The 12,596-nt window shown below is 31.3% G+C and overlaps 1 protein-coding gene across 1 annotated transcript; it reads right to left on the bottom strand.

Moving 5' to 3' along the window:
• Positions 1–11,223: 11,223 nt before the first annotated feature.
• Positions 11,224–12,406, bottom strand: LOC145335348 (uncharacterized). The gene is made up of 2 exons (XM_080181083.1): positions 12,283–12,406; positions 11,224–11,904 (listed from the first exon to the last, which is right to left on the bottom strand). The coding sequence occupies exons 1-2, from the start codon at positions 12,355–12,357 to the stop codon at positions 11,224–11,226; spliced, it is 756 nt and encodes a 251-aa protein (XP_080037209.1). The 5' UTR covers positions 12,358–12,406.
• Between the last annotated feature and the right edge of the window lie 190 nt (positions 12,407–12,596).

The raw sequence follows: 12,596 nt of genomic DNA, 5'->3' as shown, positions 1-12,596 counted from the left end.
GATGATGATGATGACATGATTTTCAGACTGCCTTTTAGCAGGTTTTTTGCTATTTTCATATTTTTCCTCATATCCTATACAAAAGTTTTCTATATCAAAATTAGATTTCCCGTTTTTCTGAGCATCTAGTTTCCTTGTCTATTATTGAGAAATAATTAAACTCTGTACCTTCTAAAACATCAGGATGTCTGTCTATATATCTGTATGTATGTACTCTAATGAAACTGGTCTTAACACCACGTCATAACTAAAAAAATGTTCCTATTCTGCTATGTCAGATGTGTGATATTAATATATATTATGGGAAATGCCTTGGCCCAAAACAAGCACAACGCATTACCAGTCACAATAGGACCTCCAGACAGGGGTTGTGCAATCAAAATGTTGGTTGTTTGTTGGGTGTTACTTGTCTTTTATCCCAGGTGTTTGGACAGAAAAGAAAAGATATGATTCCCCTTAGTTATCCTTGGTTGTTGGACCTTATGTACAAGGTGTTTAAAAAAAACTGCGTTTTCCAGTTTTGGGAATCAACCAGAAGGAGCATGAAAAAAATAATTATATGTTCATATTCTCTGTAAAATTGTACATAACATTTACTTAAGGTGTTTTTTGATATCTCTAAAAATGCGGCTGTACTGAAAGGTATATGTAGGGTAAAAATGCCTAATGCTAAAACTGTGATAACAATTATAATCAAATAACTCATTTATTGTGCAACATATAGGTTGAAAAGTGCAATATTAAAGTAACAAAAGGTTAAACCAATGTAACCATTAAAGATTTTTTACATTTTTTCCTTTTTTGCTACATGCAAAGAGCTTTTTAGGTTCTTCAGAATTTACTTTTTTCTATTTCTCTATTTCAACATCATTTTTTAGTAAGGAATCTCTTATAATACTGTGCGCATTGAAGAATAAAACAAGTAACTTTTTATTTCATTTCAATATCTTTAAAAATAAGCAAGTTATCTTGGTTCAAACCTATCGCAATAAAGACTTTTTCTTTAATAACTTGATATTTGAGTAATATGTCATGTATCAATCAAAAGGGATTAGGAAATTAAAGGGGGAGGAGTGAGGAACGAACATGAAGATTTTTAATTCTATCAAATTGAATTATAATTAAAGCAAGAATAAAGTTAATCATTTATTCTTTAATAAAGCTTATTGAATTAGATTTTAAATGTAATTATTAGAATATTTGGTTGAGCATGCTATACTGTCGTTTTCAAGTAAAAAGAAGACTTTAGTTGAACATTATAGCCCTAAATTCTACAAGAATAAAGCAACACAAATACATTTTGAATTATTTAAGCTCTAAAAAGCGCTATTGTTTCAAGAGATATTAAAAATCACCTTTTATAAAATTTATCCATATTTTTATAGAGAATTAGAATATATAATTATTTTTTTCATACTCCTTCTGGTTGTTTCCCAAAACCGGAAAACGCAGTTTTTTTTAAACACCATGTATATATAGGGTGTCATGGACATCAGCCTCAATTATAACAGATAAATAATGAGATTATGAACTCTAAGATATACTAAACGGCTGGGACAATTTAAAAGATGTAAAGAAAAAAAAACCGATAAACTATTCAATTACTGGTAAAACTTGTAATTTTGTGCATCCTCATCATTGGGGCTGTACTTCAATTTATCGGCCATTGTCTTATCCCTCTCAGGAAGGGAGGGGACATTGGACTGTTTATTGCACTAGTCCCCACAGTTTTATAATAACGTGTTCTTATTCTCGTTGGCTTAAAAACTTTGGGGATTTTGATTGGTTTATTAGGTGTTCAAACGTTACAACCACTAATTTTAATTATGTTCAGAGATGCCAAAGATTATGACGTGCTATTTGACAATAGAACTATAGAAGAATAATTTTGTTTATCATCATTGGGAATGTACATCAATAGAACTATAGAAGTATAAACAGACAGACAAACATTGTCTATAGAGAAACTTCTATTTCAAAATCATACTTTTTAAAAGCTGTAATATGATAATGGATATTGTGAGAGATTCATCCCATACCCTAATAAAATATTTCTCACAAGTGGCTAATATAACAATACCCCTCCCCCCACGTTATCACTTTACTACAACCCATCATCCCCTGACCAATGAGGAACTTATATCTCAATATGTGAGGACTATATTAGCAACAAAAATTCCCCTGTCATAATATCCAGCTATTATACATCCATTTCAGTAATAATTTTGTTATAACATTTTGACTTATTGTATTTTTGACTGTTTCTAAGTAATTTAATTATCTAAACTTAAAATTTAATTATTGAAAGAAATAGATATAGAATACGTGGATATTGTGACTGGGAAATTTATGTTGTGAATTTAGATTACTAATATGTGCCCCATTTATTGATCAATAAGTTTTCTCCATGGTCAGGGGAGGGGATAGGGAAAAGTGTAGGGAGGGGGGGATGAGGGGTGAAGCCTTAGGGTTTGATCTTATCATTTTTCATTTTAATATCCGCAGAAAGCTGTCTATAATACGATGAATAACTATTATTTATTGATATATTTACTTAAGCTTATAATTTTAAAGGCTATGAGGTATTTTAAAATAAAGTATAAAAATTTAATTATTATATTATATCTGTATATACAGGATGTTTCAAGAGAAATATTATTTTTAAAAACTTAATCATGCATAGAAACAAAAACAATTATGTAAAATGCTTTATATATAAATGGAAAACCTTTTCTGGTGCATTTATTTTTCAAATATTCAAAAATGATTATTTCAACGTAATATGCCTTAAAAAACCTATTTTTCCAAAGGCCTTATTTTTGATGGTTTATGGATTTGAAGGTTGTTCAAAAATTAGCACATTTTTAAAAATCAAATTGCGCTGCTTGTGGTAATAGTAGAAAAATGTTGTGCATACCTTTAAAGTCGTAATAAGGTCTAGTTTTTGGATATATAAGAATCATTCCTGTGCTACGTATATTATAGGAGCTACGTGGTAATATGTTCCAACTTACTTTAAACTTTTCAATAACTTTTTGTTTCTATGCATAGTTAAGTTTTTTAAAAATAACATTTCTCTTGAAACACCCTGTAGTATAATATGTTATCTTGTATAAATCTGTACATTATAGTGCTGAAATAAATTTAAAGAAACTTGATGTTTGTGCTTTAAAAGTACAGCGCTCTATTCTACAAAATTTGTTGATTAGTTCTCTGGGATTAATGTGAATATATTCTAAAACTTGTTTTGTCTGTCTGTCTGTTGTTTTATAATTATACTAATGCTTCCCCCCTATCCTGTAGGAGAAAGCAAGAGAGGTAAGGAAATAGCTGAAAACCTTTCACAAAAAGGTACAACCAATTTGGATTAATTTTCCGACATATTAAACTTCAGACAAATAACATTGAATAATGGGATAAGTACGCTCATTGCTTGGCTGCTATAAGAGATAGGCTTCTGAATTTCTCCTGACCAATGAGAGGCCAATCTACAACAAAAGCTGTATTTAATCTGTTTGGCTTTTTTATAGATTCATTACTAGTAGCTACGCCCCCTCTTTGTAGTAAAGTAACAGGATGTTTGTCTGTCTGTTTGACAAACAGTGTTTGTACCAAAGGATCTAGCTAACCACCATGGCAGGGTAGCTTCTTATATGTTCTGGAAAGGTTTAGAACAATAACCACGTCCCCCCCCCCCCTAAAAAAAATGTTTAAACTTAAATTAAAATGGTGGGGGTTGGTCATCCCCCGCCCAAAAAAATTTCATTTAAATCTAAATTACAAAATCTAATTCAACTCCCCCTTTCTAAAGTACCCCTAGAGGCTAAAGATCTATATAAAGCAGTTACCTATGGACAAGATTGCCAGTAGTAATTAAATTACGTCAAATATGCATATAAAAAAACGCGCAAACTTTTATTTAAATCACGCAACTTCTAATCCTCCAAATATAAATTTAAAGTTATAGAGTGGAATTAAAAGCCATTTTGTTTAAAAAAAGACATTAAATAAAAACAATTAGTAGATTTATAATCCCAAATATCTATATGGATCAAAACCACTTGCAAACAAAATGAATTATAGTGTAGTGGAAGTCATAAGTATAGAAAAAAAGATATTTTTAAGCTCTTATTTTTCCCTTACGTACATATTATATTATACATTATCATTAAAAAATTACATTATATACAAATTTTTCTGAAAAATATATATGATCTTAAAGAATATTACACTTTTTGTGATTTCTTATTAATTTGGAAGAATTTTCCACCTCTTCAGTTTGTAGGTTATCATCCTCAATTAGATTGAGAGCTTCTTTAGGTTGACTAATTGTATTTATTTTCCCATCATGAACAATTATTGCAAACTTTGGTTGTTCTTCCCAGATTATATCTCTGCTACGTGCTTCACATCTATTTCTGCGTCTCTTACTCCAATCAAAATCTATGCTTGTCTCATTATCTAAATAATCTAAAGAATTAACTTCTCCCCAAGCTGCAAATTCATGTATATGATCTATATTCTCATCAGCAAATACAATAATATTCATTGCTTCATTGAAATAAAATTCTGATCCATAATTGATATTGATATAATTAATATGTCTTGGCTTGTTTACTAGATCTTTAATTTCAACCTCATCATGGTAGCTCCAAGTTATTTCATCAAATTTTCTAGAAATATTTATCTTTAATTCTTCATAAAGCTCTTTGTTTTCTAATTTAATTTTCTCCCCAACTTGTTTCTTTCTTTCTTCTTTAGTTAAACTTAGAAACTTCTTTGTATTCGCCTCTTTCATAATATTCTTAGAAATTCTTTCGTAAGTTACAATCACAATGCCCTCATCTTGGTCCAATAGTTTGTACTTCTCTAATATTGCCATAGTGATGGCACTAATATCATGTTTATCTTTGTTGTGATAGTGATGACAATCTTTAGCTTCTCTTTCAGCAAAAATATATTTATGTAAATTTACATCTTCAATAGTGCCCAATTTGTTTCCTGAAGGAATATAATTTGAAATAAGAATCGCAAATGACATTGCTCTAAGTATCATATTTCTTATCCAGTAATTATCATATCCTTCTTCTGCAATATCATCAATTATGATAATATTTCTAGCTTGAGCACCCTGGAATTGCCAGAGACGTGTTACTAATATTCCTTCAGGTTTGTTAATAAATTCTTTGAAGTCTGCCACAACTGGTCTAGTTGAGGAAAAGTGTTTGTTTAACAAATTAAACATTGAGTTGTAATATTGAGTAGTTAATACAACTACACATTCTTTTGATTCAGGTGAGAAATATTTTTCTATTGCAGCAATGGCTATTAGGCCAGGTGATATATTATGAATATTATTATAGTAATAAATATGGCTACCAATGACATTATTGTCAGGAAGTTTTGAAGATATTTTTGAATTGAAAGCTTCAGAACACTTGTGTATTAGTTGGCTGTTTCGTAAGTTCTTTGTTAGATTAAAACATAGAGCATTGTGATTCTTTATCATAGTTTCTATCCACACTGATCTACCTTTCATAAAGCGATCATCTACTTTCATAGTCATACAAATTGTTTTTACAGAGCCAGGAAATTCACAACTTTCGATTATCATTTCATCAATGAATAGGTGATCACAAGGATTGTCTCTAAGAAAATGATTTATTGAATACATAATTTCTTCAATATTTTTTAATGACAATCTAGATATGCCAATAAGATCTCTAATAGTAATAACTCTTACATTCGGATAAGATTCAAACTCCACCTTAGCCATTTCATCCATAACAGATGTTGAGGATGTATGAGTCTCTTCTTCATTGTAATATGTTATTGCTGTTAAATCAATGTAAAATATTAAATCTTCATGATTGTCAGTGGCACACTTTTTTGCTCTTTCTTTCAAGACATATGTTTTTCCTGTACCATAGTCACCATCTATGATAAGGAACTTGGCTGGTGAGTTTACTGCTTGCAGTTGTTCAATGTTAAGCATGTACACAGGAACATTACTCTCTCCTGTTATTCCATCAGAATTTCCTGTCAATGCTTTCTCAACTTCTTTGCTAATGGTTATTGGATCAGATATCAAATGATTAAATCTACTTGACTCTTTAATAGAAGCGTGATATATCAGTTCAGCAACAAGATTTTCATATACTGTCAGATCATGATTATCAGATGGAACAAGTTTGTGTTCAGATATCCACTTCAACCAAGGTGTTACATCATCAACATCTTGTAGAATGAATTGCAGACAGTTGCCACAAGGTATTTCAGCACCTTCAACAATCTCTAAATAAGGAACACATGCAGCCCTGACAAACACCCAATCTTTGCAAAGCATTCCTCCAAATAATTTCTGCATGAAAGAAAAGTGCTGTTTTGTTTGATCAGAAGCATTTTTCAGTAGTTTTGTTTTATCTCCTTGATCTTTAGGTCCAAGTTTTACCTCTATATTTATAATAGCTCTATGTTCTGGAATAATGATTAGAGAATCCCATTCTGTTTTTGATTCTTGAAGTCTGTAAGTAAAGTATTGATAGGTATAAAATTTTTCTAGATTTTTGGTGGAAAACCTATACAGGAATGTGTTTTCAATTGTGTTTTTCTTATTGCCTACATGCTCTTTAAGAACCTACAATATTATATGTTTTATATTCCTTATCCATATTCAATAATACTTTAAATATTTTTTGTAGAATATAACAGAAATAAAATAAATGACACGAAATATTAACCCTTACAGATTGGGACCCCAATTTGCACCTTAATAGATTTTTTTTTTTTGGGGGGGGGCTAATTAACCCATCCCCCCTCTAACTCGGCTACTGTTACAGATAGAGACATAAATTTTTTTCTAGTGGTTTATGTGCAATTTTAGAGAAAATTATATTTTCTAGTCATGGCTGTCAGACTGCTTCCTAGCTGCTTTTTAGCAGCCAGCTGCTAAATATTAAAACAACTGTAGAGTGCGCAATATTGATGCTAAGATTACCAAATTTTAGGTGGCACTGCGACTCTGATAGGAAATTGACAACATATTCATATGTGCTGTACTAAATCAATCATTACTTGGACTAATTTAACCAAATTAGGTTTTTTTTAGGTTTTTGATAATTCATACAACCCCCTTAAGTTATTCATTACAATAGAATACAATTTCAAAATTTATTTACTGTGTAAATATGCATAAATATGACGTTTTTACTGACAATTAGGTTGATTTTTACTCAAAACATATTTCTTGTAGACAATAAAATGATTAAAACTTTCGTTCTATTTACGATAAATTGATGAAATAAAAAGTATATTCAATTTTATCATGCTGAGAAGTCACTTATTGATTTTAAGAAATAATAAACCCCTTTGAGTGGGGGAGGGGGGGGGGGCGTTGAGTATCGAAATAAGAAACTAATGTAAATTTCTTTTCTATTGTGGGTTTTAATGATTCATATAGCAGCCAAACTGTTCTTAGGCAGTACCCATTTGTCTGTCTGTCCCTCTATCTGTCTGTCCCACCACTTGTCTGTCTATCTGTCTAACTGCCTTTCTTTTGGATTTCAATGAATCATCTAGCATAGCCTAATTGTAATTTATTAACGCCTCAAAGACTGTCTGTTACTATTTAACTGTCCTTTAGTCTGTCTGTATGTCTTTCTGTCTGTCTTGTCTGTCTGTCTATCCCTCCGTCTGTCTGATTATTCACAGGTTCTCTATTGGATTTTATCTAATTAATTGTCTATTATAGTCAAACTTTGATAATTCTTCTTGCCTGTCTGTCTGTCTATCTGCTGAGTTTCTACCCTTGGTCTGACAGAATGATTCACTTAATTTATAAAAAAAATTAGATTTAACTAATGATATGGTGGTATCTTGTACCAAGAGATACACAAATAACCTTGTGTTGAAAAAAAACAAATAAAAAATTATTCATGCTCCTTTAATCTCTTTGTACATCAAAAATATGTTTCAAATTTATAATATCAGGTTATATTCCATTAATTTATTAACAACTAAATTTTTTGACACCCCACTTATGACTTTTAACAGCCCCCTTTAACTAAAATCAAGGGTGATTTTATTAAGATATTACCAAAACTACTTTACATAAGAAATTTATTACATTTTAAAATTTTTTTATAAAAAGAGGATTGGGATATTTATCCCTCCCAACATTAACTTTGAGCACTATTGTAAAATATATTAAAAGTTATAAACATATATCTATCAAGATCATTAAAGGAATTAACTCAAGTTTAAGGGGGGGGGGGAGTTAATGCAACCATCTCGTAATCAATGCGCAAATTGCACTTAGAATTTGAATTTCATTACAAAACTTGGCATGAGTAATCCTTGGTTTATCTATTTTCCCAAAATGAAACAAAAAGTTGGAAAATTGACAGCTGGCAGCTTAGTCGTTTAGCCGTTTTTGGGCTATATTCAGGGCAAAACTATCATTAATTACATAGGAATCAACTTTTTAAAACATATTTTTGCTTTAAATATCCATTTTTAAAATTTCTTGTACCAGCTGCTAAATGGCTAGAACTGGCTGAAAATGGCTGGGAGCGGCTAAGAGTATGAAGAGTAGATAGGGCTTGTGACATGTCTAGGGGTAGGTTTTTATTGGTACCAAGCTCAAAAATACTACTATAAATAGTAGGGGTCCATCCATTTGGCAGCTGGGGCTATTACACAGACTGTTAAAAACCTACCTAGAGACATGTCACAAGCCCTATCTACTTATTCTACTCTTGGCCGCTCCCAGCTGAGCTGCGGCCGTTAGCAAGCTGCCATATGGATGTTGTGTGGTATTTTTGAGCTTAGCACCCATAAAAACCTACCCTTAGACACATCAAAAGCCCTATCTACTCATCATACTCTTGGCCACTCCCAGCTGTTTCCAGCCAGTTCTAGCTGTTAAGTGGGTGGTACTGAAAATTAAAATATGGTTATTGGTATAATTTAACATACATTAAAGCAAAAGTATGTTTTTAAAAAAAAACCTACCCTAGACATGTCACATCTTCCAAGAGGTCATAATTCACTATAAATACTAACACTATCTGTGTAAAAACTTTGAGGGAAACCCCAAATAAAATTAATGGTCTTCTTATCAATAAAGGGGGTTTAGTGTTGGAAGGTGAGCAAAATTGATATATATTGAGCTAAAATTTTGAAACTGCCTGGTTACAGTAGTTACTGCATCTAAATGAAAACCAAATTAAAATTTTTATTTTTAAGTTATGTAAGAAAAACTCTGCAAAAATGGAATTTGACTTTGCAAATTACTTGCAACACCTTCTTATGTTATAATTGAGACTGCTCCATTTTTTTGTTAAATTTCAGGTTTATATTTACATACTAGAATTGAAATTTTGTAAAAATCTTTAAAATTGAGATCACACAAAAGAACTAAAAAAAAATTTTTTTTTTGCAGATTTCAAAAACTTTGCAGTGCTCATGAGGTCACAATTATTGCATCACAGAAAAATATTTAGCATGGGTCATTTTTTTGCTTAAATCAACCAATTTTTACTGGGGGCAAAACTTTTATCAAAATTTTTCCAGGGCGGGATGATTTAATCTACAATATATACTTTTGGCTGTTGACAGCCGTTCTCAGCCATTTTTGGCAGATTTTAGCTGTTATGACAGCGAAATCTAGAAATTAAAAAAAGTTCTTTTAGTAATATGTCCATGACATAAAGTTATAATGTTAATTAAGAAAAGTTTAATTCCATGGAAATATTCAATTTTTTTATAACCTTATAAGCCATTACCCAGCTGCCACTATTTTTGGTAGTATTTTTCAGCTCAGCACCCATTAAAACCTATCCCTAATGGATGATTCCTACATGATTATTGATGGATTTGCCCTGAAAATAGCCCAAAAACGGCTAAACAGCTGAGCAAACAGCCATTAGCCATTACTTTTCCAACTTTTTGTTCCATTTTGGGAAAATAGGATTAATAGTTTTGTAATGAAATTCAAATTCTAAGTGCCATTTGTGCATTGATTACGTGATGGTTGCCTTAACCCCCCCCCCCTTAAGCTTAACTTTTTGTTAAATTTTGAAAAACAGACCTACCAAGGATTACACATGCCAATTTTCATAACAAAATTTGGATTAATTGATTATGGGATGGTTGCATTAACTCCACCCCCCCCCCCCCCTACATATGTATGAGAGCTTCCTCATGTCCCAATTTACTAATTAAAAGTTGTACAGTACAGTTGTACAGAATATTGCAAGATTATTTTAGTAAAGTCTGGTAATTAATTTATCTAAAAATAGATAGCATATAATTATCTGAATCTGTGACTTGCTTATATACACCCTTCTTAAACACCCCCAACCCCACTTTATTTAAGGGGTGTAAATTTATTTCCTTTACGTCCCCTTGGAATTTATAGAGGGGTGTATCTGAGGGTGTAGGCTCTTGTCAAGAGGGTGGACATGGGTGGACACCTAGGGAGGTGTATCCATCCCCCTTAATTTTACAAGGGTGGTGTAAACAACCCCTATACCAACCTTTTGCACGCCTTTGATCTTAACTATACTTTCAGAGTCCATAACGTTGTAAATTCTGTAATTATTCTACAAAAATTATCTTCCTAAATTGATATATAATTTTCGGGGTGACGTGGGGTGGACTAAACATTAAAATTTTATGGAAAAAAAGATATCTTTAGAACATTCATGACTTGAAATTATCCCCCCTTTGTACTCAATACGCATTTTTTATTCTAAGTGCGTCAATTTTGCGTCTAAAGATACCCTTAGTTTAAGCATTAATTTCTCCTAAAAATGATGAAAAAAGAAAATTTTTTTTAATAAAATGATAAAAGTATATGTAAAATAAAATAAACAGCAAAAAAAATTATAAAATTACGTTAAATAGAACGAAAATTAGAGCGTTTTGTATGCCTTATAAAATGCGTATTTCTCATGAAAATTGTTACGATTTCGTGTGTTGAGTAAAACTTTTATAAGTTTCCCATTTCTATAAGTGAGTGAGCCGCCGTGGTGGAGCTTTTTTTAAAACAAAAAGATATCTCTTTCTAGTCATATTCGTCAGATCGCTCTTTTGAAAATTGGTCAAGGAGCAATCAAACTGCTATGACCTTCCTAACAAACAGAAGTTCCTTATTGCTTCAGCACCCCCCCCCCCCCGCCCCTCCTGATCTGTACGGGGTTAATAAAAGGGGAACTGCTTTTAATTAATCCCTTTAAATAAACTTTTATTATCTATAAAACATTCCTTTTTAAACAGCCAGCTCTTTGAATCTTTTAATTCAAGCTTGTTTTCTTTCCATTTTAAATGTTCCTCTATGCATAAATCTAGTTTTTCCTTGGGAATATCTTCAATGTCCAACAATGCCTTTATTCTTTTTTCATGCTCATTAAAATCTGCAGTTTGATTTTTTCCTCTGATGTCTTTTCCTTTCTTAACTAGTTGTTGAATGCAATCTCCAGATTGAAATCCTAACATCACAAAATATTCAGACTTCGATTTTCTAGCAGCATTAACAATGTGATCATGTAAGGTTTCTTCACAATGTTTGTCCAAAATTTGATCATCTTGATTCTTTCTCCCTTCTTTACCTAACACAATTGGTTTCTTAGGTACTACATAATGATTTGGAATAGCTATAACTTTACAGTCCTGATCAAAGTAATAATTAGCAACTTTCTCTTTGATCTCTTTAATCTTTTCTTTGGCTAGCATTCTTTGATATTCTCCTGCAGGACCTTGAAAATTTATACTCATATTACCAAGTTCTTTGGGCAAATTCGAAGATTTTGAATCTTGAGATGTTAGAGGAAAAACTCCAAATTGAAGTCCACATGCAATTGTACACATGGAAGGATTTGTAGACCCCATCTCACCTTCATTCTAAATGTATCATGTGTTAGGTGATAATTTTACTGCCGTTTTTCCTAGTAAAAGAATCTTTAATGAATGAAGCATCTTGGAAATGGTCACAGATTTTTTACAAAATTGAAATATGTAAGATACATTTAAGTTTAAAAATTGTGGGCAGAAGAGATATGGAAAGTTTCTTAAAGACCTTAAGGATAAGGGCCCGCAAGATCATACATGGATTTAAAATTGTAATATGCAACTATGCTTTAGAGATCTTTTACTAGGAGTTGGTATTTTGAGATATTATTGTTTTCTTACAACTTTAAAAGTATAAACTGAAATATTTTTTTGTATAATTTTCAAGACTAATACCAAATTTTAGGCACTAAAAAAATAGGGAATACATACCTTTATAGTATCACTACCAGGACCTGCACAACCTGTGTTCTCATCAATTTTAGTTCCTGTGCTTAATTCCTCCATTTCTAAATAATAATTTGTAAGATTATACTTTCAAAAAAGGGATTTTAACCTTCTTCTATAAATAACACTGTAATGTTCAATAAAACTATTTCAAAATCTTTGATTCCTCTAGCAAACTATGTTTTTTTACTATTTCTTTAACTCTTTCTAAATTGACTTGCTTTTCCCCATTTCCAAGAAGTTTAAGAGGCTTCACTGTAAAGAAGAATTAAATTATAGCACATAGTAAATCCTTTTGT

Source organism: Acartia tonsa, chromosome 13 (assembly GCF_053477335.1).
Source record: "Acartia tonsa isolate MP-2025a chromosome 13, ASM5347733v1, whole genome shotgun sequence".
Lineage (NCBI taxonomy): Eukaryota > Metazoa > Arthropoda > Copepoda > Calanoida > Acartiidae > Acartia > Acartia tonsa.
The sequence above is the reverse complement of the archived record's forward strand: the minus strand, read 5'-3'. Positions and strand labels throughout refer to the sequence as shown.